The sequence below is a fragment of the Tauraco erythrolophus genome, chromosome Z (assembly GCF_009769465.1).
Source record: "Tauraco erythrolophus isolate bTauEry1 chromosome Z, bTauEry1.pri, whole genome shotgun sequence".
Lineage (NCBI taxonomy): Eukaryota > Metazoa > Chordata > Aves > Musophagiformes > Musophagidae > Tauraco > Tauraco erythrolophus.
In genome coordinates, this window is record NC_141496.1 from 73243063 (window position 1) to 73268249 (window position 25187).

General features: G+C 38.8%; 1 protein-coding gene across 4 annotated transcripts in view; it reads left to right on the top strand.

Annotated features, from left to right (window-relative positions):
* The window catches only part of AUH (AU RNA binding methylglutaconyl-CoA hydratase), a 157076-nt gene that overhangs the window by 95133 nt on the left and 36756 nt on the right, over positions 1-25187 (top strand). For all 4 annotated transcript variants that reach the window (XM_086629515.1, XM_086629516.1, XM_086629513.1 and 1 more), the window contains one exon: positions 24346-24533. In XM_086629515.1, the coding sequence (XP_086485641.1) occupies positions 24346-24533 (188 nt within the window). The remainder of the gene's footprint in view (positions 1-24345; positions 24534-25187) is intronic.

The following is a 25187-nucleotide window of genomic DNA, read 5'->3' on the forward strand; positions in this document are numbered from 1 at the left end:
CATGTCATACACCGATGTATTTTGCAGATTCAAGGGATAATATCCCTTAACAAGTACAAACATGATGTTACATTTCTCTGTGCAATGTTCATTAATTTGCTTTAAACACAAGCCATTGTTTCTGTATGAATAACAACAAAAATTATAATTTCCTCTTGGCACAAAGAACTTCAGAAAGCCAGAAAGAGCCCTGTACAAACCAAGTCATTAATGCTATGTTAAGGTTACTTAAATATGTGTATATGCATAACATATATATATATTTTGTATATTTTGTGCAGCTGTGGTTTTCTAAGTTTCAACCTCATATAGTTAGAAAACAAAGTAGATTTTCTAATGCTTAGCTTGTGCTAGTGTTTCGAAATATATTTTGAAAAGTACACTGCAAGTGAAATAATCTTCTGTTTCACTTTTAATAAATCAAAGAAGCAGCTATTATCCACTCTTAACTTTCTCTATCGTAAAGTATTAAAATGATATCATGAAATAATTCTATTTGAGTTGAAATGTTTCACAGAATAGACTATGACTCTGGTGCTGGTTGCAGCGCTGGTGTGGTGAAGAGAGAATGATGTGGTTCAGTTTCTCCTCTATGAAAAAGAAGGCAGAAGGAATGCTGTGGGTAGTAGTATGATAGAGGACCACTGTATAAGGAAGGAAAACACAAAGAGCAGTTTGAGTGGACTTAGCCTCTCTGGATGCTTTAAGATATTCTGAGGAGGACATGAGATTCCTTCGGAAGCTTTGCACTTGCTTGCCTTCAACGACAAACTAACGTCATTCAGAGCCTTCTGTGTCACTTTCTATCCTCCAGAGTTTTCCTATCCTGTAATTTTATTTCCTAAAGGAGAAGACGCCTCAGTTGGTCTCTGCCCCCCCGCCACCACAAAATCTTAAAAACTATCAAGCATGTTGGGACAGATTACTTGTCAGATTTCATCTTTGAGCAGTGAGCTTGACTATCTTTTGTTCCAATGTATATTGAGAAAATTAGCTATACTAATAAAAAAAAAAGCAGTATATTTAGAATTTAATTTTAAGGTTTTACCTCAAAGTGTAGTATAAGTAAATATTTACTGCTTACTTCTTATAACCTTGAAAGCACCAGATTGTAATGGAAATTATGACAAAATTTATTCCAGATAATGAGGCTGATAACGTCACTGTAGAGACTTTTAATCAGTGTAAGCCCAGCTACTGGGAATCAATGCCATTCTTTTAAATATTTAATATAGCTTCCATTATGAACTAATCATTTGAAGGTTAGAGTTTCTGCCTAAGCACTTTTTTTTTCTTTTTGACTAAAATAAGTATGAAATAATCTTATTATAAATCTGTGATCAATACAAATAAAACTTAGCAGTTTAATTTAAAAGTTCCAAAAGAAAGCAGCAATCTGATAGATCGAGTGTTTTAAGAATTTGGGTAGTAAACCTGAAAAAGTCTTCAGGCAGAACTTGTCTGAAATGATATCCAGCCGCATCATAGCATGCAGCAAATAAGAAGCTAAAAAGAAACCCCACAGAAAAAAAAAAAAAAAAATTAAAAAAAACCCCAAACAAACCAAAAACACAACTATAACTGACAAACCAGAATAAAATGCTGAGAAGAATCATTAAGTTTCAGGAGAGCACTCTGAGTTAGTAAGCACTCAATTAATTTCATCTAGATTTCAGTCTTGTGGTTTCATTGAAATAATTTCTCTTTTTTGCTGTCTGTTTTGAGATGGACGATACAAGAGAGGAGGGCATTTTTTTATGGATTAGTGTTTTAAGTAATGTGATTACTATCTATTTAGGAGTAAAAACATTTGGGAGCTGTTCTGAGTTAGAAGGAAAACTATATGATCATATTTCACACACCATTTAGTGCAAATATTATATTTCTTTTATGCAATCTGGGGTTTATGTTCTAACATTTCAAATAGGTTTTAGTTAAGTAAAAACAAACACCAGCAGAAAATGCGGTTTTCAAGGAAAAACTTGCATTGCAGTTCATACAACACAGTAATCAATGATGTAAGTGTAAAGATCTTAACTTTTAAGCATCCTCTTTTGTTTTTGTTTATGTCAGATTTCTTTTGTGTTGTTTTGTGTCTCTGGCCTTACAAGTTTGCTTGTGTAAGCTGATTTGTGGGGAAAACAGTTCAGATAGAGTCCAGGCGAGACAGGGGGCTGTTCAGAATACTTTGTTGACTAACAGGTAGAGTGAAATTCAGCTGAAGTGAGCTTCACTTCAGCACAAACGATGGCGTGAGTGTTTTGGCATTGCTTGGAGCTCTGAAGTGGCTTTCATTGTAAAACGGATAGTGTTAACAGGTGTTTTCTGTAGATGATCTTGTGTATTACAGGATGTTGAACCTGACCTTACACAAAAGCCTATGGAACATGGCTTTTCCTGTGTTTTTCTAACATCTGAATAGTTTTCAAAGGCTTGATGACTCAGGTTGTTAAACTTCTAGAAAAGTGACTGCAGAGTACATGTGGCTAAACTGTACATGAATAGTCGGTGCCAGATTCATTGGACGTGACCAGGCTTACTCTGCTGTGGAAGTGCACTGGTTCTGAGGCACTGGCTTTGCTGCATCTGTGAGAAACTGTACATGTATGATTCATCTGACCAGAATTCTCATAAATGTCAGCATTTAAAATCTGGCAGGGCTATATTTATCTGGGGCTTCATTTAATACGGTGCTTAAAAATGGCTTAAGGGCTTGAGTGCAGTTTAATGGGAAAAGAATCCCTGCAGCAGGTCCTCTGCAGTGAGGCAGATTTCATGTTGCCTGTGGAACTGCTTGTTAACTGCTTTTTATTCTTAATTAAAGATGTGCTCTTAGATCTTTATCTGTTTCTACCCCTTCTGAAAGTTATACCTGTGTGCTGTGTTTATAAAATCTATTTAATAGTATTAAAGAAACAAATTATCCTAAATTAGTTGTCTTGTCTTCAGTCACTTTAACACTTTTAAACACATGGAGTGGTATTCCTAAGTAGCATATGTTGTGCAGGCTGTTATATGTTCAGACCTGGAAAGATGTAAATAACATTATGGGAAAACTTGTGGTGATTAGTATTTCTCTTAAGTAAATGCAGAGATCCAGTGCTGTGAGTGTCTATACACACTTAAACATCTCTATATGTACATATATATATATATATATATATATATATGACTATCTCCATTCAGTGCATAGTGCCAGTATCTGCTGTGCTGGCTGTCTCAAATCGCCTCCCGGTCCTCCACGTGCGTTAGCATAGCTTCTAGGAGGATCTGTTCCATGATATTCCCAGGCGCAGAGGTGAGGCTGACAGGTCAGTAGTTCCCAGGGTCCTCCTTTCTACACCCTTTAAAAATGGGTAGAATTTTTCTGTTTTTCCAGTCACTGGGACATCACCTGGCTGCCGTGACTTTTCAAATATCATGGAGAGTGGCTTGGCAACCACATCACCGATTCCTTCAGGACTCCGGAATGCATCTGGTCGGGTTCCATAGACTTCTGTATGTTTGAGTTCCTTAGGTGGTTAGGAACCTTATCTTCTCCTACAGTGGGAGAGCCTTTGCTCCTCCAGTCCCAGTCTTGCAGTTCATCTACTCAAGAGGTGTGGGAAGAGAGGTTGCCAGTGAAGACTGAGTTAAAAAAGTTATTGATTTTTTTGGAGCTTCCTAGTGACGTTCAGTTGTTTCTGTTCAGGCCTGGACAGTATTTTCCTTTCATTGAGAGGCTGAAAGCAGGCTCCAGGGGACAAGGCATTTTCTGAGCTCTCAGCAAGCTTGCTGCAGTGCCGACCACGTCACAGTGTATGGCCAGCTGCAGAGATTCACTGCTGGTAGGGAGCATGAGGAAGCAAGACACAGCTCAGGACTTGTTTGGCAGGAGACTGGACTTCAGAAGGAAGCAGAACTGCAGGAGAAATGGGGATTTATGAGAAGTTGCATTAGTTTTTTAGGTGGTAGGTGATCCTGGAACTGAAAGGACAAATTGTTAAGAAACTAGTGGCTAAGGAGGAAGTGAGAAAAGCCTGCTGCAGAGCCTTAACACTGGGGGCTGGGGCTGACCAGTCAACGAGCAAATGGGAAAAAGGACAGGGCACAGTTTGAGTGTCTAAATGATACATTAAAAATTATGTTTGGATGGGACATATCAGGAATGTGCCGACTAAAGCACAGTCTCTTACAGAGCTGCGAATGGGCCAGTGTTTTTTAGAGGTTTACCTATGGTGGAAGAGGGAGGTAACTTAAATTTATTTGTTTAAAATATTACTTAAGCTGTTATAATTCCTGTGTGGACACATATAATTCTAAGTCAAAATTGACAAAATTGATTTATTTTAATTCATTTTGAAATTGAACTTTCTTACTTCAATATAAATCAGTGTAATATTTCACAATGCTCCTGTACAGGCATCCTGCAAGTTGCATTACTCTTCTGTTGTCAGCAGTCACAACTGCAGCATGCGGTGCACACTACATGGTATTAGATGTTAACTGTGGCAAAATTTTACGGTGATCCTTTCGCAGTAGAGAAATCCAGGACCTTGCAGCCAAAGGTAATACACCGTATATGGTTCCTCAAAAAGTATATTTTATATGGTTCCTTATAGGGATCCTCAAAAAAAAAAGGTGCAGGGGCAACACCTAGGAGATTGTACAAACATGCATAAAATGTATTTTGGAAGAATGTGGTTGAAGAGTGAAGCACTCAAAAATTAGGTACTATTATGTGCAATCTTGCAGAAAACTGAACAGTGTAGCTTGCAAAGTTTTAAGCTAGCTTTTTATGCATTGTTCTGTATATTCGTCCATTTCATGGGCATGTATAGTGATGCTGTTCATAATGAGATTTTTTTAAAGACTGAAGCTTGCCCAAATACATTGTGTGGATTGCAAATGACATGTTCCGCCAACATGTCAAGCCGAATTTAACTCTGTGTTCCAAAGCAAAGAAGTTAGAGGAGCTCAGAAGCTCAAAATAAGGTGGGTTTTGGGGTTTTTTTTAATGCATGTATATGAACAAAACACATTTTTCCAAGGCTTTCATTCGTAGGTACAGCTGAACTGTTTCAGCTGAATTAAAAAAACATCACATGAACAGTCTAGCAATATGGACTGCTTGCTGGGCAATATTTATAAAGGGAAGAGCAATTAAAAAACTTGAGGGATTATACTCAATTAAAAATAACTCTATATATTGGGAAATGTTATGTGATATTAACAAAGGTGATACTACGAGCACTGACTGTAAATAGAAATATAAACGCATTATATATATATATTTTATATATATGCTAAGATTCTTTAAATTAAGGATTAATTTTTAGATGGATTTTAACTTTTTTAGCATTTGATTAAGAAAATACAGGTCTGTGATAATCTGCTTACCCTCCTATATTATACAAAGAAAATTAATATGGATGTGAAATGAAAACTGATTACACAATGGTGCAAAGTACGAGATGGTTAGGTTGTGCGATAGAAAATGAAAAGTATAACACTGTAATTCAGAGAATTCACAAAATGCCATATTTGGTTTTGAATCCCTAATTTACATTAAAAAAGTTTACTTTGTACTTGAAATAGCTAAATTAGATGAGCAGTCCATTTTATCTTCTTGACCAGAGGAGTGTGAGTGGTCAGGATAACCTGTTACGGATGTGAGGAAGCATGAAAACAAGGAAGACTAGTAAGTATAATTCCAACAATAATAGTAGGTACTATGGTAATGTGAAGAAGATACTATCATTTCCTGAAATTGAGGAGATGGGTGAAATACAGTCAGAACTCCCTTTGGTATTCTCTTCACACAGAAGCTTAGAAATATTTTATTAAATATTAATAGCAACATTAAAGACCTTTGGTCTTATTTTCATTTTAATTAGGCAGGATATCTATGCCATTCACTTTGAAGCCAAATGCTACTCCTTTGTATTAACCTGCAGGGGGTACTAGAAAATTGAACCAAGTAGCATTTAGCTATTTCTCCTCCTGCCATGAGATAATTAACATCTACTCTTTTGCAGACTCTTTTAGTGTTACCTGATTCACGTATACAGGTTTCATACTGACTTCTAGAGTTTGAGCAGTACGGTGTGAAACGCTGCCTCAGCTTGTTTCTTACAAGTCGCCAGAACTCTGGGAAGTTCTTAACCTTCAACTTAAACTGCTGAACCTACAAGAGAAGCTTAATCTCATAATGAAGAATGGAGAGACAAAATGTGCGATAATTTAAGGAGGGAAGCAAAGTTGTGTATAGTGTATGGAACCCATTTTGTTTTGTGGTGAACGATAAAGGCAACTGAAAAACGTACAAACTTAGCGGTGGCTGGTATGGCTAAAAATAATAGGAAGTCTTTTTGACACATAAAGCTAAGGCAGAAATTAGTAAGAAGCAAATGAAGAAAAATGAAAAGAAATCAGTTGTATGAAGTCTGTGGGTTTCTAGACTCTTGGCCCGCTATTTACCCAGACTGCCTACCTCTTACATAGGTTTCTCACTCCACAGGTAAAGCCTAAGAATCATCTTAAGTAGGGCATTGGAGCTTCTGATCTAGTGGCCAGGGATCCTGAGGCCTCTGTCGGGAGCACTCTGAAGAGCTGTAAGGCTCCTTGGCCAGCTCGTTCCTCTTGCTAATGGCCTTGGCCATCCACTTTGGCCAGAGCTTGGTATACTTTAGCCAACTAGCCAGGTAGCCTGATGCTTCTTAAGTCTTAGAGTTAACTCTAACATATTTTGCTTGGTCAGTCTACCACAGAGCTATAAGCGTGCCTGTCCTGCAGTCTGTGAGACTGGACACTCCTCCTGACTGAGCTTCCTCAGATTGAAGAGTCTGGTGGACTTGAATGAGTTACACATGTTAACCAACAGGAAACAGAGCTGCTTTCAGAGGAAACCCACCTGTGTTCCACTTAATGAAAACAAGTATATTTATACTGAATACTTCGCTTACTGATGAATTCATGTTTTCCAGTGATTATCAGAAAAACTGTAATGAGTTTGACTGTCACTATGATGCCCTGTGATTGAAATTGTCTCCTCTGTACATATGCATAATGAAACATGACAAATTGCATCATCACATTTTTTTCATGGGCACCCTCCTCCGTAGATTAGATGATTCTTCTTTAATTAGCTAGTACTCAACATTTTGTTTATTTTGTTTCTCTAATGTGTAAAATGATCCTGTACGTTCTTCAGCCTTGTTCTGGGGACATGATTATTCATTTTTCCATATAAAAGTACACAAAGGTGGTAATACTTCATCTTGCAGGAGTGTTAGGGAAATAAATTTCAGTAGTATCTGTGAGACATCCATGCTGTGGTGATGTTAAAAAGTTTTTTTTCCAAAACTTCTGTGAAGTAAAGGACTATAAATAGCGTTATTTTATCAACAAGGTAAAAATCCAGCAAAAATAGCTTCCTTCATCTCCTGATTGTCCTTCGTTTTTAGAGAAAATGTGAAGTGATTAACAAAAATATTAATCTCTACCTTCCCCTTTTTTCCTTTGTTAAACAAAATCACATTAATCTGGTCGTGATGCACTGAGATGCTTTCCCTGTGTAGTTTGTAATTGTAACAGGTGTAATCAGGTTTGTAAATTTAGAAACTTCAACATCTGCTGTAACACATCATCTTAGGTTCCACCCCTCTGCTATTAGAAAAGCCAATTTGACCTGTTGCACAGTGGTTACCAGACTTCGACTAGTAACGACCGCAGAAGTTGCAAAACAGTTTCTGATATATCTCACTTCCCTTGTTCTCAGATATGCATGTGATGTGTTAGAGCTAACTGAAAATATTAAACCTATTTCATACTGCTAGAGCAGTTGGTTTGAATTTGAAAATGTTAATGTTTCATCAAAAGAAGTCCCTGTCTTTGCACGTGGGAAGCTGTAAGAGTATTAGCTGTTACTAAGAGGAAGAAACAGGTAGAAGGAATGCTTTTGTTAGTGCATACAAGTTTTTGCCTTTTTTTGTCAATAAATATATTAGAACAGCAACCCACCACCCCTCCCCCCACCCCCAGCTACTCAGTTATAAATATTACAAGTGGTCACGAGTGGCGTCCCTCAGGGGTCCATGTTTGGCCCGGCCCTCTTCAACATCTTTGTTGGTGACGTGGACAATGGCATGGAGTGCACCCTCAGCAAGTTCACCGATGACACCAAGCTGTGTGGTGCCGTCGACACGCTGGAAGGGAGGGATGCCATCAGGTTGAGTGAGGTCATTCTCCCCCTCTACTCTGCCCTTGTGAGACCTCACCTGGAGTATTCTGTCCAGTTCTGGAGCCCCCAACATAAGAAGTACGTGGACCAGTTGGAGAGGGTCCAGAGGAGGGCCACGAAGATGATAAGAGGGCTGGAGCACCTTTCCTATGAGGACAGGCTGAAAGAGTTGGGGCTGTTCAGCCTGGAGAAGAGGAGGCTCCGGGGTGACCTTATAGCGGTCTTCCAGTACCTCAAGGGGGGCCTACAAGAAAGATGGGGAGAGGCTGTTCAGGAGGGCCAGTTGTGATAGGACAAGGGGTAATGGTTTTAAAATAGAGGGAGGTAGATTCAGGTTGGATATTAGGAAAAAATTTTTTACCATGAGAACACTGGAACGAGTTGCCCGGAGAGGTGGTGGATGCTCCATCCCTGGAGATGTTCAAGGCCAGGTTGGACGAGGCCCTGAGCAACCTGATCTAGTTGGAGATATCCCTGTTTCTTGCAGGGGGGTTGGACTAGATGACCTTTGAAGGTCCCTTCCAGCCCTAACCATTCTATGATTCTATGATTCTATGACACTTTCTGTATTAAAGAACTATTATTACTCAAGGGTTTTGAGACATAGAAAATAAAAATATTAGACTTAGCTTTTGTTTCTACTAAATAATTAAATTTAACTACTCAAGGGATTTTATGCACAGAAGACCAAAAATATTAGTCTTTTGTTTCTACTAAAAAGAATAAGCAAAACCAACTGATTATGTCAAAAAGATGAACATATTTCTTCCAGAGGTTCAGTAACTAAATCATGTAAAATACAGTCATGTATCATTTATACTGTAATGTATCAAAGGCAAACATTAACATTTGAATTATATTGTCTGACTGCCATCATGGCTCTATAGAACACTGATGGGTTTCTTGGAAAACACAACTAACCCAACTCCTGAACTCTCAATAAGGATAGTGTAAATGATGAATGAAACATCCGACACTAGTCTGAAATTGAAGCACAGCTTTCTCATTTAACGTGACCGCATTTTCAGCTGCCACAGGGTTGAAGACCTTGAAGTAAGCAGGGTTATATATCAGGCCACGGTAATGCAAAAAACTAAATCCATTCTACTTATGGTAAACATTAAATTTGAATCAAATGAAAAATACATCCTCCTACATTTGGGTATGAGTAGTGTAACTCAGTTTTTCCTGGGATGTATCAAGAGAAGTGTGGTCAGCAGGTCAAGAGAGGTGATTCTTCCCCTTTACTCTGCTCTTGTGAGACCCCACCTCGAATACTGCGTCCAGTTCTGGTGTCCCCACCGTAAGAGAGACATAGATTTGTTGGAGCGTATCCAGAGGAGGGCCACAAAGATGATCCAGGGACTGGAGCACCTCTGCTACAAGGACAGGTTGCGGGAGCTGGGATTGTTCAGCCTTGAAAAGAGAAGACTTCAGGGGGGACCTAATAGCTGCCTTCCAATACCTGAAGGGAACTTACACAGGAAGGCTGGGGAGGGACTTTTTACAAGAGCGTCCACTGATAGGACAAGGGGAAATGGGTTTAAGTTGAAGGAGAACAAATTTAGATTAGATTTTAGGAAGAAATCTTCAGTACAAGGGTGGTAAGACTTTGGAATAGATTGCCCAGAGAGGTTGTGGATGCCCCCTCCCTGGAGGTGTTCAAGGCCAGGTTGGACGGGGCCTTGAGTAGCCTGATCTAGTTGAGAGGCGTCCCTGCCCATGACAGGGAGGTTGGATTAGATGATCTCTGAGGTCCCTTCCAGCCTATGCCATTCTATGATTCTATGATTTTGAGATCCGTCATTACCAAATAATAGTACAGTGTCTAATTATTTCCATTTCGTATTCATTAACGACTGTATTATGTAAGAAAGAAAAATAGCTGCCAAACTAATAATGAATTCACTGTATGTCTGGTATTTTTCTTCCATTTCCAGAAAATTCAACAAATGAAATGGCAATTTTGTAGTCTGCCTTAAAAGAACAGCTGCACAAGTTAGTTCACCACAAAACAAGTTGGACAAAATGATTTATGAAGTACTGTTTCCGTAATTATTTCACCGAACCTCTCTGGCTCTGGAGACTTATTTGAGCCAACTATTACAAATCTCTGGATTTCAGAAATAGTAAATCCCTGTCTTTCCTTCTTTACCTCCATTTTTCATCATGTATTTTCAATTTATGACAAGAATGACTTTTTTTTCCCCAATTGTCAGGCACAACTGAAAACAAGCTTACAAGCTTATAGAAAAAATTGACCCAAAAGCTATTAATCCTTTGTAGCTTTATATTAACAACTCTATATTAGTGCTCTTTATATTTTAATAGGAATTTGAGATTTAAGAAACCAGTGTTAATCAGATGACTGAGAATTAATGTGAATTTTCTCTTGACAGCTTATTCTTACTGTAGAAGTTTTGTGAAACCGTAAAGAAAATAGGAACACAGGATGCAATGTACTTGAAACAGACATGAGTGTTTTAAGCAAAAAAATACACACTTCAGTCTTTCAGAGGCCTACCCTGTTGCATTTTCTTAACATTATTTTGCATCTGGGCGTAAAGAAATATGAATTACTATGCTGAAATTTAAATTGTCGAAACTAAAAGAGGATGAAGGAAGTTAGTTTAATTTTGACCTTTCAGCTACTTTCAGTAGCTTTCTGCTACTATCATTAATACCTGCCGGAAGGAATGCTGTTTGTTAGTTCATTGTGAATGGAGTGAAATTCTCCTTTTAGCTTGGGACTGTGAGAGCCTCATAATAAGCCTCTTGGCTTTCTTGATTACAGAGAATGATAAAACATATTTATTGGCCTGACAGTCCTAAGAATTTTTTATAGGCGTTCCTAGAAAAGAACCAAGCTAAAACAAGCCCATTTTCCCCATTTCTAGGAAATATAGCCATGATCTTGCCACAAAAAGAGGAAATTCAGGAGCTTTGCACAGGGTCACTGAAAACTCTGCTTCCAGTTACAGTAATCTGTTCTATCTCCCTGCAACTGCAGGCTTATGCTTAATTTCCCAGTGGTTTTTCCTTGAAAGACTTCTTTCACCCTGTACCCTGTCTTCCTTTATGTGTGCCTTGAGCATCAGCTATATGTAGTTTATACTTGCAGGAAATGTTTCTTTATTCTTTGAGGGGGAAGTAGTTGTCTCTTTCCCATCCAGAATGTTTCCATGAAACCACCATTGCTCTCATGTTTAAGGAGCTAAAATGATCTGACACAGGACATTGTAGGGAATCACGACTCTGTTTACTCTCATAAGCAGGGGGAGGTGTGCAGCTGGCCCTCTGTCCCCTTGTGAACCAGTGAGGAGAGGATGTACGTATTACCTGGGTAAGGGGGATTATCAGTGCAAAACAATTAAATTGCTTCTGCTGCTCAAGGATAGTCCATATGTACAGTGCGAGTAGCATATAAGTTCACTATCATATTAATGGTCTCATTTTTGCTGATTGTTATTTAATTTTTGACAGTTCAAACAACCAGGGGTCTCTTTGCCGCAAATTCTTACTGGCATGAAATAGTACGTGGCTTGAGTACAAGCAGCAGACTGGAGAAGAAGGATAAATTATTTTTCTTTAATAAGACATTTATAGGTGTAGGTAGAACTATTAAAAAAATTGAAGGTTCAGTTCAGGGGCTGAACTAAATTATCAATCAAAATCAAGTGGTAAAACGAAAATGTTTTGTTTCAGATTAAATACAGTATTTTGTTTCACTGGAAATGTTGGTTTAGGCTCTTAAAAACCCCAAGGAAATAGAGATGCATGAACAAGCAACCAGATGAGACAAGCTGAGACAGCAGCGTAGACTATCTGAAATCATGTTTAGGTTTTATAAAAAGCGTAAGAGCCATGCTAACCTATTGCAAGCTTATTCTGCTTTTGGTATTCCATTGGATATCTCCACAGAACGCTTACAGCTTGCTGCATGGCCTTAAATTATACGTGCATGATAAGATACAGCCCTGTTTGGTTAGGGTTAACAGTGAAGGTGTGATAAAGGCTTTGGATTTCTGAGCCGTTTCAGCAGTCCGCGTGCAAGAAGAGTAAGTGTTACAACCGAGGCTGGCTGGGGAAGAAGGCTGGCAATTCTTAGGGTGAAACACATCTCAGGCTTAAAATGGAAGAGAGATGAGAATTCTGTTTAAAAATATCTTTTTTTTTTTTTTTTCTGAGAAAGAAAGAGAAAAGAGACCAGGGCCACGAAGGTGATGTGGGTTTATGCTTGCTCATCAAATTCCTAGCCTTGCAGGCAAATGGAGCCTACAAGGGGTTTCTTTCAGTATGTCTACTCTTTTTCTAAAGATTCCATGATTCTCTTAGGATTTCAAGGGTAAAGTGTCCTTTATTAAAGAATTTTTTTTTTTTTAGTTTTTTTGCTTGTACGCCCTGTATTCTCTGAAGGACTTACGCAGAAATAGAGCTTCTCAAGTCTCTAGGCTCCAGTAAAATATTCCTAAACTGCTGTAGATTTGAGAGAGCTCTAGCACCGACTCTTTAATCAAGCAGGTGGATTGCTGCCAGAGAAGGGTCAAAGGATCTGCAGGTAGGAGTGCCTTGAGAGATGCAGAACTAGGAGCAGAAACCAGGCTGTAGCTGCACTTAAAAGCACAAAGTGCTCAGCATCTAGGTCTGCTCAAATCAGAATGGTCCTGACTGGATGAGGCCAGCTAGTGAGAAGTGAGTGGTGCTCCCTATCTTGTTGATAAATAGCACTTGTTATAAACTTTCCTTAACAACTTATGTTAATTAAAACATATTTATAAATTAATAAGTCCAGTGTTTCAGGCTACTATTCTAGCCCTTGCTGCCAATACAGATTAATTTCTTCATTACCTACTGCATATATAGCCCCAAATGTCTGCCTCCTGGAATTTGGATGTAGGATGTAAGGAAGATAAAATTAATATTGAATTTCTTTGATACTTAAAACTTGAAAGGTCCATGAAAGCCAACTCATCTGTGTGTGATTAGGTGACAGAAGAATCTAATTAGTACCAGCTTCTCCATCTATAGAGAAAGACTTGCCATAGCATACAGCTGTTTTGCATTGCATGCTATAAACAGTGACTTCTCTTCTGTATTGCTATGTCACAGCAGCAAGCGAGAGGAATATAAAAGGTGTTTTCTTAATGTAATTCCTTTCCTTAGTGTTGTAACAGTCTGTCATCTACAGCCTGGGATGAATCACTAATTTAATCTCTTTCTTTGTTGGTTTCCTGTCAGTTATTGGCTTTTGGGTTTGGGTTTTTTTTTAGGAATTACAGATTGACTAGAAGGTAATGGAAGAGCTCTAGTTTTCTGTTAAGGAAAAGCATCTGAGTACTCTGAAACAATAAAATGTTAAAATAGCAGTTTGCACTTACTGAGGTAGGTCCACCATTGCACAAGAACTGCCTTAGTAGAAAACGTATCCCAAATACATTTAAAGATGTTACATGTCTTCATACAAAATTATATGCATATTAAAGTGAAAAGTTGTAATTAATTTGACTGTAATCGTAGAATCATAGAAACATAGAATGGTTAGGGTTGGAAGGGACCTTAAAGATCATCTAGTTCCAACCCCCCTGCCATGGGCAGAGAAATCCTCCACTACACCAGGTTGCCCAAAGCCTCATCTAACCTGGCCTTGAACACTTCCAGGGATGGGGCATCCACAACTTCTCTGGGCAACCTGTTCCACTGCCTCACCAGCCTCTGAGTGAAAAATTTCTTCCTTATATCTAATCTAAATCTGCCCTCCTTCAGTTTAAACCCATTGCCCCTTGTCCTATCACTACATGCCCTTGTAAAAAGTCCCTCTCCAGCTCTCCTGTAGGCCCCCTTTAGGTACTGGAAAGCTGCTATAAGATCACCCCAGAGCCTTCTCTTCTCCAGGCTGAACAGCCCCAACTCTCTCAGCCTGTCTTCATAGCAGAGGTGCTCCAGCCCTCGGATCATCTTCGTGGCCCTCCTCTGGACTAATTCCAGTAGATCCATGTCCTTCTTATGTTGGGGACCCCAGAGCTGAACACAATATTCCAGGTGGGGTCTCACGAGAGCTGAGTAGAGGGGCAGAATCACTTCCCTCGACCTGCTGGCCATGCTCCTTTTGATACAGCCCAGGATACGGTTGGCTTTCTGGGCTGCCAGCGCACATTGCCGGCTCATGTTGAGCTTCTCATCCACCAGCACTCCCAAGTCCTTTTCCTCAGGGCTGCTCATAATCCATTCTCCGCCCAGCCTGTATTTGTGCTTGGGATTGCCCTGACCCACGTGCAGGACCTTGCACTTGGCCTTGTTGAACTTCATGAGGTTCACACAGGCACAACTCTTCAGCCTGTCAAGGTCCCTCTGGATGGCATCCCTTCCCTCCAGCGCATCCACAACACCACACAACTTGGTGTCATCTGCAAACTTGCTGAGGGTGCACTCGATCCCACTGTCCATGTCTCCAACAAAGATGTTAAATAGCACTGGTCCCAGTACTGACCCCTGAGGTACACCACTCGTCACAGGCCTCCACGTGGACATTGAACCGTTGACCACAACTCTTTGAGTGTGACCATCCAGCCAATTCCTTATCCACTGAGTGGTCCATCCATCAAAACCATGTCTTTCCAGTTTAGAGACAAGGATGTCGTGTGGGACAGTATCAAATGCTTTGGATAAGTCCAGGTAGACAATGTCAGTCGCTCTTCCCCTATCCATCCATGCTGTAACCTCATCATAGAAGGCCACCAAATTAGTCAGGCAGGATTTGCCCTTAGTGAAGCCATGTTGGCTGTCACCAGTCACCTCCTTGTTTTCTATGTGCCTTAGCATAGTCTCCAGGAGGATCTGCTCCATGATCTTGCAGGGCACAGAGGTGAGACTGACTGGCCTGCAGTTCCCTGGGTCTTCTTTTTTCCCCCTTTTAAAGATGGGGGCTATGTTTCACCTTTTCCAATCATTGGGAGCTTCACCAGATTGCCATGACTTCTCAAATATGATGGACAGTGGCTTAGCAACTTCATCTGCCAATTCCCTCAGGACCTGCGGATAGAGAAGACTGAAGCAAAGAAGTCATTGAGAACCTCAGCCTTCTCTATATCCCGGGTAGCCAGGTCCCCCGTTTCCTTCCGGAGAGGGCCTACATTTTCCCTAGATCTCTTTTTATCACTGACATATCTATAGAAGTTTTTCTTTTTGTCCTTGATGTCCCTGGCCAGATTTAACTCTGTCAGGGCTTTAGCTTTCCTAACCTGATCTCTGCTTGCTTGGACAATCACTCTGTATTCTTCCCAGGCTACCCGTCCTTGCTTCCACCCCCTATAGGCCTTCTTTTTGTGTCCGAGTTGGTCCAGGAGCTCCTTGTTCATCCGTGCAGGCCTCCTGGTGTTCCTGCCTGACTTTCTCTTTGTTGGGATGCACTGCTCCTGAGCTTGGAGAAGGTGATCCTTGAATATTAACCAGCTTTCTTGTGCCCCTCTTCCCTCCAGGGCCCCATCCCATTGTACTCTAGTGAGGAGATCCCTGAAGAGGCCAAAGTCTGCTCTCCTGAAATCCAGGGTAGTGAGCTTGCTGTGCACCCTCCTTGCTTCTCTAAGTATCTTGAATTCTACCATTTCATGATTGCTGCAGCCAAGGCTGTCCTTGAGCGTCACGTTCCCCACCAGCCCTTCATTGTTGGTGAGAACAAGGTCCAGCAAAGCACCTCTCCTCGTTGGTTCCTCTACCACTTGGAGAAGGAAGTTATCATCCATGCATTCTAGGAACCTCCTGGATTGCCTATGCCCTGCTGTGTTGTCCTTCCAACAGATATCAGGGTGGTTGAAGTCCCCCATGAGGACCAGGGCTCGTGAACATGAGGCAGCTCCTATCTGTCTGTAGAGGGCCTCATCCACCCAGTCCTCCTGGTCAGGTGGTCTGTAGCAGACCCCTACTACTAGGTCCCCTGTCCCTGCTCTCCCTTTAATCCTAACCCATAAGCTCTCAGTCGGGACCTCATTGGTCCCCAGGTGCAGCTCCATGCATTCTAGCTGGTCCTTGACATAGAGGGCAACCCCTCCTCCTCTTCTCCCCTGCCTATCCTTCCTAAAGAGCCTATACCCTTCTATTCTGACACTCCAGTCATAGGAGTCATCCCACCACGTCTCCATGATGCCAATAAGATCATATCTCGACAGGCGCGCACACACTTCTAACTCCTCTTGCTTATTCCCCATGCTGCACGCATTGGCATAAAGGCATTTAAGTTGGGCCCCAGATGACTCTGACTTCCTGGCTGGAGCAGCTGGAATTCCCTTCTTCTGTTCTACAGGTACTTCCAGCATATCTTTATCATTCTTGATATTCCCCCCCTCCCCCTTCAAATCTAGTTTAAAGCCCTGTCAATGAGCCCTGCTAGCTGTTGTGCCAAGACCCTCGTTCCCCTCTGAGAAAGACAAGTCCTATCTGGTGCCAATAATGTCTTTAAAAACTCTGATTCTCAAAATGTTAACCACATGAATTAATCAAAATAATATTTATCAGTGAGGGAAGAAGAGTAATTTTAAATATATCGTGTGTTGTCTGGCCTTTTAATGGTAGTGTAACTGAAAACAATGTGCTAGTCCTACCTACCCTCTCTCAGCTGATCCTGAACAGCAATATGGAACCAAGGGTCAGTCTAAAGTAGCAAGGAGATGTGGTTTCCTGATAAGGACATGAACAAATAAGAAATTTCGATCTTCTCCCAATTGATTTTGTTTATGTTGAATTTGTAACCTTTCAGTCTTTGAATACGTGGTCTTTTGTACAGTCTGGAGAATATCTGCTGCTCTCAGTGTAGCTGAGTAGTGCCTGAATCATATTTGTGTAGTGAATAAAGAAGTTTTCTGTACGGCCTGTAAAGCATGATCCTGGCTTTGGAAAAGTAGCTTCTCTCCTAGCCCGTGTTGTAGCCTTCTAACCTGGTATGTTCAGATCACTTAAAGTGCAATTTCTTAGATGTCAGTTTACTGATTTTAATATTTTGATAGCCAATCTGGAGATATTGAGCATGAAAACCTGAAGCTGAAGTCGCTAAGAGAGGTTGTGTCTCTGAAAAAAATGAATCTTTCATTGTTTCAAGGTAGGCGTGCAAATATTCATGTGATCAAAATTAGCACTTGGAGAATATCCTGTAACATAGACTGAATGCATGTTTGTATTTACACTTGTGATGAATTTATTTTGAATGTTAATTTCTAATATAAGTTGTAATTATTCTTGCAGATAGGTAATACACTTACAAGGAATAGAAAATAATGTAACATTCAGAATACAGATTAACATGCACAAATAAAAATAACATTTCAATTATTCATGTGACTTACAGAGTTTTTAATAACAGCAGTGATTATTTCTTCACGTATCAGCTATTACTGTAAAATAACAAATAGATGAATCAGTCTGGGAAGTAAAAAGAACAGAATGCCATTTGACACTTGTAGATAGTGCTACAAAATCTAACAGATCAAGCTGAAGAAGTTAGGAGTACTTCTGAGTATAGGACTTGGTATCTCAAAATTGAGTTCTGATTTACTGAAGAGTTTGCTTTTTTCCATTGCAGATTGTTACATTAATGCATGCCAGCTTTGAACAATTTGGCCAGTTTTTTGGTAGAGTCAGTGTTTTCATAGCACCGTAAAGTGTTACAGACATTATGTATGACATATGCCCAGGTACTAGGCTAGGTGCAGTGTAGCCATAGTGTATGGCTGCCTCATCTGGGAGGACATCCCAGTCAGGAAGAAAATTACGCTTCATATGTACGAGTTCATTTTAAATATATTTCTCAGTAGAGAGAGCGCTCTGCCTTCTTGGGATTTGACAGCTGAACCAGGCGGGGTTGTGTCCTCCTACAGTCTCGTTGGCTTTGCTGTTCTCCCTGGGCTCCCATTCTATTAGCCACCGATTCTCCTTTCTTTAGTGCTGCTCAAGTCAGAGAGTTTCAGGGATGAATAATTTCAGAGGTGAATTCTTAAAAACCCATTACGTTGGAACAGTTGAAAGCAGATTAATCTGATGGTAGTCAGGATGGCAGAAAGCATAGGGTTAAGAATAGGAATTGGTTCAAGGGTTTAGCGGGGTGATGGATTTCCTTGCTATGTGGAAGAATAAAATGGTAGATTTCCATAAGGAGAGCACTGAAGTGAGGAAAACATTCAAATCACATGCTCGTAAGTGATGAAGACTTCAGATTTAATAGTCTAGTTTTTACTTTGCTTGTTGTTCCTTTATTTCAATTCTGTCCATTAAAACCTAAAGTAATTGTCCCAATTTGGGACTGTGATCTCATTCAAAATGTAAAAAAAAAAAAAAGGATACTACTTTGGTAGTTATTTTTTCTGTATTTCACTCGCCCTAAGTAATAATGATAGTTTTTCTCATGTCTGTTTTTTTTGTCCTGATTTTCACATTAACCAAATTTTAGCTGTCATAGTCAATCCAAAACCGTAAGAACAGGGACCATAAAATTATTTATCTAAAATACAAGTTAAATAACAGTTTTTTACCTAATATTACTCATAAAGCCTGCATGATTTGTAAAGTATGATTATACAGAATGGCACTCGTCTAAACCTCCTACCTGTTGTTACAGCTGAGTAATGACTTCATAAATGTGTGGGTGTGATTTTGAAACTGGAAAATGCCTTCTCTTGTGCCATTAATTTCTATGTGCAGCAAGACGAGTTATGTTTTAATGTATATGTACTTTGGAGTTTCGTTAAAGTTCACTTTTCACTTTCTGTCACTGCATTCCCAAATGACAGTAGGATCAAGTTCCTATCTGGAGTAATAGGAAGGCATGTGGCCTTACTGGATATCTGTGTGTGCTCACGCTTGTTGCATTGTTTACATTTAAATAAAAATTAAAAAGTAGATTAATGGCCTTAGGCATTTCTCTTTTCTTCATTAAATAATTTCCATTTAAAAAAAAATAAGGCAGATCGTCAGCATGTGCATTGCTAATACCATGAGTCCTGGGAGTCCACAGGTGATAATGCAGATCCATGCGTGTCAAGCAGTGTTTAGTCTGACAGTGGAGTCCATGCAGTTGGTTGTACTATGTTTGTGAGGGAAATGTGGGGTAAGCTTCTTACACCAGGTGCAGAATCTTTTTTGAAGTGGAGTCCGTTTTATAAAGATCAGGTTCCAGACACATTTTGTTGTTCCATTCCTTTCACATACGCAAGCATCTTCTGGGAAACCATCTTCTGTCTTTCTCAATCTACAAGGGGATTACTTATTTTGAAAATAAATTACTTTCTGTAAATTACCCAACGATTTCATCTTTCTGTACAAAAGCTGTGATTATTTAACTGCTAGTGAATTCTGAAAGTGTATTTACACTTTGTCTCATGCATCATAAGCATTAGTACATCTTCAAGCCAAGTATTACATTATTCTGATTCAAGCTGCCACCTTCAAGCCACCCCCGTGTGGCGGTTTGGTATATTCTGGGCATTTTTCAGATAGTTTTTTAAGTAAACTCATCCACAGATGCAGATGAATAAAATGGGTAGTGAAAATTAAGGACTGATTTGCAAATTAAGTTGGCAATTTTGGAGCTAGAGCCACTGCCAGGCTGCTGTAAGCAGCAGGTCATCCTGCCTCTTTGACCTCAGGTAGGGTTATGTTTGACATTCCTGTAAGTCTTTCTTTGACTTGACTAGCAAGGCAGACTTCCACCAGCCCTTTTGGCAGCCTACTATGAAATCTCTCTCAAGCAATTTCTCTTCACAGTCATCATAGACCCTGAGGCAACCTCTGAGTCAGCCTCAGGCCACTGTCTCAGGCTTTGCTCGAGGCTCCACTCTTCTTCCAAACGACGACACAGATGGCCAGACATGAGAGCCGCCTTGCCTGCCGCCTGCTCTTCATCAGTCAGTGCTTTTTACCCCTTGCAGACACAATGTTGTCTTTCTTTTCTTCTGCATTCAGTTTTCACCCTGTCACTTGTATCTTTTTCTCAATCTAAGCTGGTTTTGGTTGTTAGTTTTCTGGTTTGTGCAAATGAAGGGCTCTTCATGTTTTCTTCTGTGAAAGGATTTGGGATGTCTGAGTCCATGAAGATTTATACCTGGCTTTAAGTTAGCTAAAACATATACAACTTTAAAGAAGCAAGGCCTAACTTGGACAATAATCTGTTGGAAACTTGGTGTTATATATTGTCTTGGTGGGACGTTCAGGAGTTTAGAGTGTTTAATATTTTGAAAATTGTTTAACTTAGCAATGGATGGCAGGTACTTTAAAAGTGGAAAATGTGTTTGTTGCACAGACTTTAAAATATGACTTACATGACTGAGAAGTGTTACGTTAAAATAATAATTTTATCCATGTTTATTTATGGACTCATATTGTTAAGGATTTGGTCGTATGAACAGCACATTTCTGTGTTGCATATTTTTATGAGTTTCAATGGAAAGGAGAAAAATCTACTTCTTACAGGTTTCTGCAAAAGAATCACAAGGATACATTTGAGCCACTACTTGACGGACTTGAATAATTAGAAAGTTTGTGGCTGACAGACTTTGGTTTCACCACTGATTATTAATAAAACATTAGAAATGCACAGTAGTCTTTTAAAAAAGAAATCTAGAAACCTGTCAGTTCTAACACAAATCAAACAAAGCTCCTGATAGAAAGGACAAGATAGAAAGACTCATTTTTACTTGACTTAATAAACAGGATTATTACTGAATTAAAGTTTAGATTTTTGTCAGAACAGGATTTTTTCCAATACGTTTTGACAGAGCCTTGAGCTATGAGAAACTACTGACTGTAGATATTCTCTGCCAGAATGATGAATCTATTTCCAGTAAGCTCGTTGCTTCATGTTGTTGGATATACTCTTGGGAATTTATCACGTAATTCCCTTAATCCAAACCAGTTGTGTACATATTTTGTAATTGATGAATTACTGACAGTAAATAAATATTCATACAAAATCAACTATTTGTTAAAGAAAAAGAAGACTGTTTAACATTTTTCGTACCAGAACTTAGCAGTCTTGTATTTACTGTTTCTTTTCACATGAACTAGTGTCATCAAAAACTGCTGTTTACAATTATCACAACATTGAATATATACCATCTCAGATAAGAATGCATGTACGTTGCAACTGTATGTCAAATACTTTTATCAACACAGTGAGTAATACCAGATCACTAGTCCTTGAAATAACATGTCATTAAATTTGTGAAGAGGAAACAACTATTCTTCCATCAAATTCTGCTCTACATTTAGATGAAATGCCTTCATTAAGTAACGTCTTTGAAGACTGGGTGTTACTTGCTTTATCTCTGATTGTAGTTGGCAGGCTTTATATGTTCTTTCTGTATTACCAAACCAGAACATCTATCTGCAGCGTACTCTCTGTCTTTTCTTCATAAATGGATGTAACTTTGGTGTGTTGGAGTATTTTGGTGCACTGTTTGCATTTGATTAATTGTGTCTTACTGCTTTTGTGTGTGCATATATCTTATTCCTACTACTGAATATATATGATTGATAAACTGAACTGTTGGCTTCTATTCTGTGAATATTAATCAAAGAATATGCTCCTCTGCTTAATGGCTTTGCAGTGTAGGAGGCAGCCAAACAACATAGACTATAGTCTGCTTTTTTTTTTCTCTTTAATCATTATTGTGTAAGACACTGGCAAGAATGCTTTTTTTCATCTATAAACACTATTTCATGCTTAAACATATCCATTGTTTGGTCAAAGTTATGAAATATTGTTGCTCAATTAAATTTTGTTTTCAACATTTCCTGGTAAAAGCAGTAATAGAAGAGATAAAACAGTAAAGGAAGGGGAGATAATTAAGTAGAAAAAAAATACTAAGCATAGCAAGCAAGGAAGAAGCAGTAAATTCAAGCTTGTATGGTTTCAGGTCTTATGATTTGGGCAAAGAGTTTTCTCTAATCGAAAGCCAAACCTGGTGCTTTTCTAGATTCCATTACTATGGTGAAAGGGATAATTTATGACTAAACTATTCGTAAAGAGAATCAGGGTAGACATTTGTTATGATCTGATGTACACTTAAAATGTGTGTAAGAATAGACGTTGATTAGGGCGTGACAGTTTCTTTGGATGAGAAACTAAAAGACACATGTTCAGTGTTTAAAAAGAAAAAGCCACTAAATGTTTGTTTGTGGTGATGGTGGTACAGCTCAGTGTCAGACGCAGCAAGCTGCTTGAAAACACAGCTTATGTTATTATGGCGTGTAGTTCTGATATAAAGGTTGATGGCTACAGATTCAGTCATTCTCTGAATCTCACCAGTGAGAGTGTCAAGGCTAATAGGAAGGCTTAGGCTTGTAGTATTTTACACTCCCCCCTTCTCTGCCTCATTCATAAAAATGCCCTATAGTAGGGGCTTTCTCTAAATTATGCTCTTAGCAAAGTTTTCCCTCAGCACTGATGCTATCGTAGCTGTACAACTAGCAGAATTAGCCAAATTCATTGAACAGGAGCTCCACTTGCCGTTGCCCATTGCCCTTGACCATTAGGACAGTTGTGCTAAAATCCTCTCAGAGAGGTAGGACCGTAGAAATTATCACATTGTTTGTATTTACTAATGTTGTTTTACAATTTTTTTTTTAGCTGTTATAAGTGCGAGCATTTTTTTGATTCCTTCAGTTTCAGCCCAGAAAATGCATCTCCATTTTTGTTACAGATCATGGTTTTGTAATATTCTAGAAAGGCATAAGGCAGAAATCCCCCAAACCTTCTGCAATTTTGTATGATGTAGTGTGTTCTAAGGCAAGTCTGTTTTTATGGACAGGAATGCAGTAGTACTGAAGCTTGTGATTCATAAAAAACAATAGTTGAAAGCTGAATCACTGAATCACAAAAACCTTTTGTTTGTTTCCAATCAATTTATTTGTCTCAGAGATGTATTTAAAGTTTTTTCAGGAAACATCAGTAAGAGAACTGTATGGCTTCCATAAAATACTGGCTTAGTCCACCATTATCTAGTGGAAATTTATCTATTTTATATTAGTTGAATACATGTTTATCCAGTCTTGTACCATGTCCCTTTGAACATCTCCTATAAATATTCCTCTTGTACATATATTTATATTTGAATATATTAGCATGCTCTTGCAGAAATAGCCATTTGGAAAGAAATTTTTACTTACAGACTGTCTATATAAATTGAATATTTGTTTCAGATCCATGTCAAAATGGTAGACCTTGTATATTTTCAAAATCCTTTCTCCTGCATAAAGGCAATTTCCACTGTTTTAGTTCATACAAACATCTGCTTCTGTGATTCAAGTCTACTTTTTCTGTTCTGATAATGATTATTCCCGCATTCTCCTTGTTTGTCAATTCTGAAAAGTTAATCGTTAGTCCAGCTAAGCAATCTTCACATGTGTGGTTAATGTAGTAACGGCTTATTGACCTTCTGAAAATGCTGATCTGCCAAAGAAGTTTTTAACCTAGTAAGAAAAGCTAACTCAAGTTAGGTGCCTTTCTTTGCTAATCCACATCTGCCATTGTCCTTCACTAGGTTTTGTAATCAAGCTTTAATATTTCAACAATTATATAGAAGTAAGAAAAGACAAAATTGTGGCATTTTTAAGACCTTGTCTAGTGATTTTAGTTTAGTTTATGTGTAAATTTTTATTGTCCTTAGCATACGCAAATTTTAGCATGGACTGCAGTTTTGTTAGAGTATATACTCTTTTTGAGTATAGTTCTTCGAAAGTGTTCATATTGTGGTGAATAATGTCATAAAAATTTACAGATTGTTAGAAAGAAGCAGAGTTTTTTTGATATGGTAGTTATGGGCAAGTAGTTTTCCTTCAACTTTTGACCTATATGAATAAGGTAAGTTGTCTGTTATTGAGCAGAATCTCTATTAATAATTACTTCGTTTCAGTTATTTACATGTCTTTCTAAAAAACAGAGCAATTGATTTCATTTTAGAAGTAGTTTCAAAACTGAAGAAGGCATTTAGGAATGCCTTTGTATGATAGTTTAATTTCTGTATGTTCATATAATTGGTTTTGGAATTAAAAATTAAAATATTTGTACTGAACGACGTATCTACATTTGTGGTGTAAATGGGTGGGAAACTAATACTTGCATCTTTTCTTTTTCCAAACTTTAGGAGGGACACAGAGGTTACCTCGCACAATTGGAGTGTCTTTGGCAAAAGAACTAATCTTCTCTGCACGTACTGTAGATGGCGAGGAAGCAAAATCAATAGGCTTGATTAGCCATGTGGTAGAACAGAATGAAGCAGGGGATGCTGCATACAGAAGAGCATTAGCTCTGGCAAGAGAATTTTTACCTCAGGTAAACCAAATTATTTTGTATTAGTTTTTACCAAACATTAAAACTAAAAAAAACCTAGCTATACTAAGAAAAACCGTCATGAAGTGATGTATTAAAAAGCCATTCTAGTTATGTGGAGAGCCATCAGAATGTTTCTCTAGTATATTGAGTGGGGTGAGGCAAAAAACTGTCAATCGTCATATCGTTGTGATGTGGTCTGTGTTTGTGCTGTGTATTTTGGCTTTCAAGTTTTAAACAAAAAACAGTGTAAGGGTTTTTTTTTCAGTAAAGGAATTATCTCAATAGGTTATTCTGTTACTGTTGGAACACTTGAGAAGAGAGAAAAAAGGGTCCATAGGAAAGTGGACATATCTCAGTGTAACTCCTATTTTGAAAACGTAAAGTTAAATGTAATTTCAGTATCAAGGCAAAACCTGTTTACTAGTGGGAAGTTTGCTTTCTGTCCATTGTGTAAAGCTTGATGAAAGAATCATGCTCTTATTATCATTAATTCTAAGTGACATCCTATCTCCATCTTTCATAAAAGAATAAAAATGGGATTCGTTGAATTCCTGTGCTTTATAACTTGAAAATTTTAGTAAGAAGTTTAAGTATGGAGTCTTTATGTTAGCTGATTACTACCTGTTCCCCTCTTACCATAGACTGCAAGCTGTT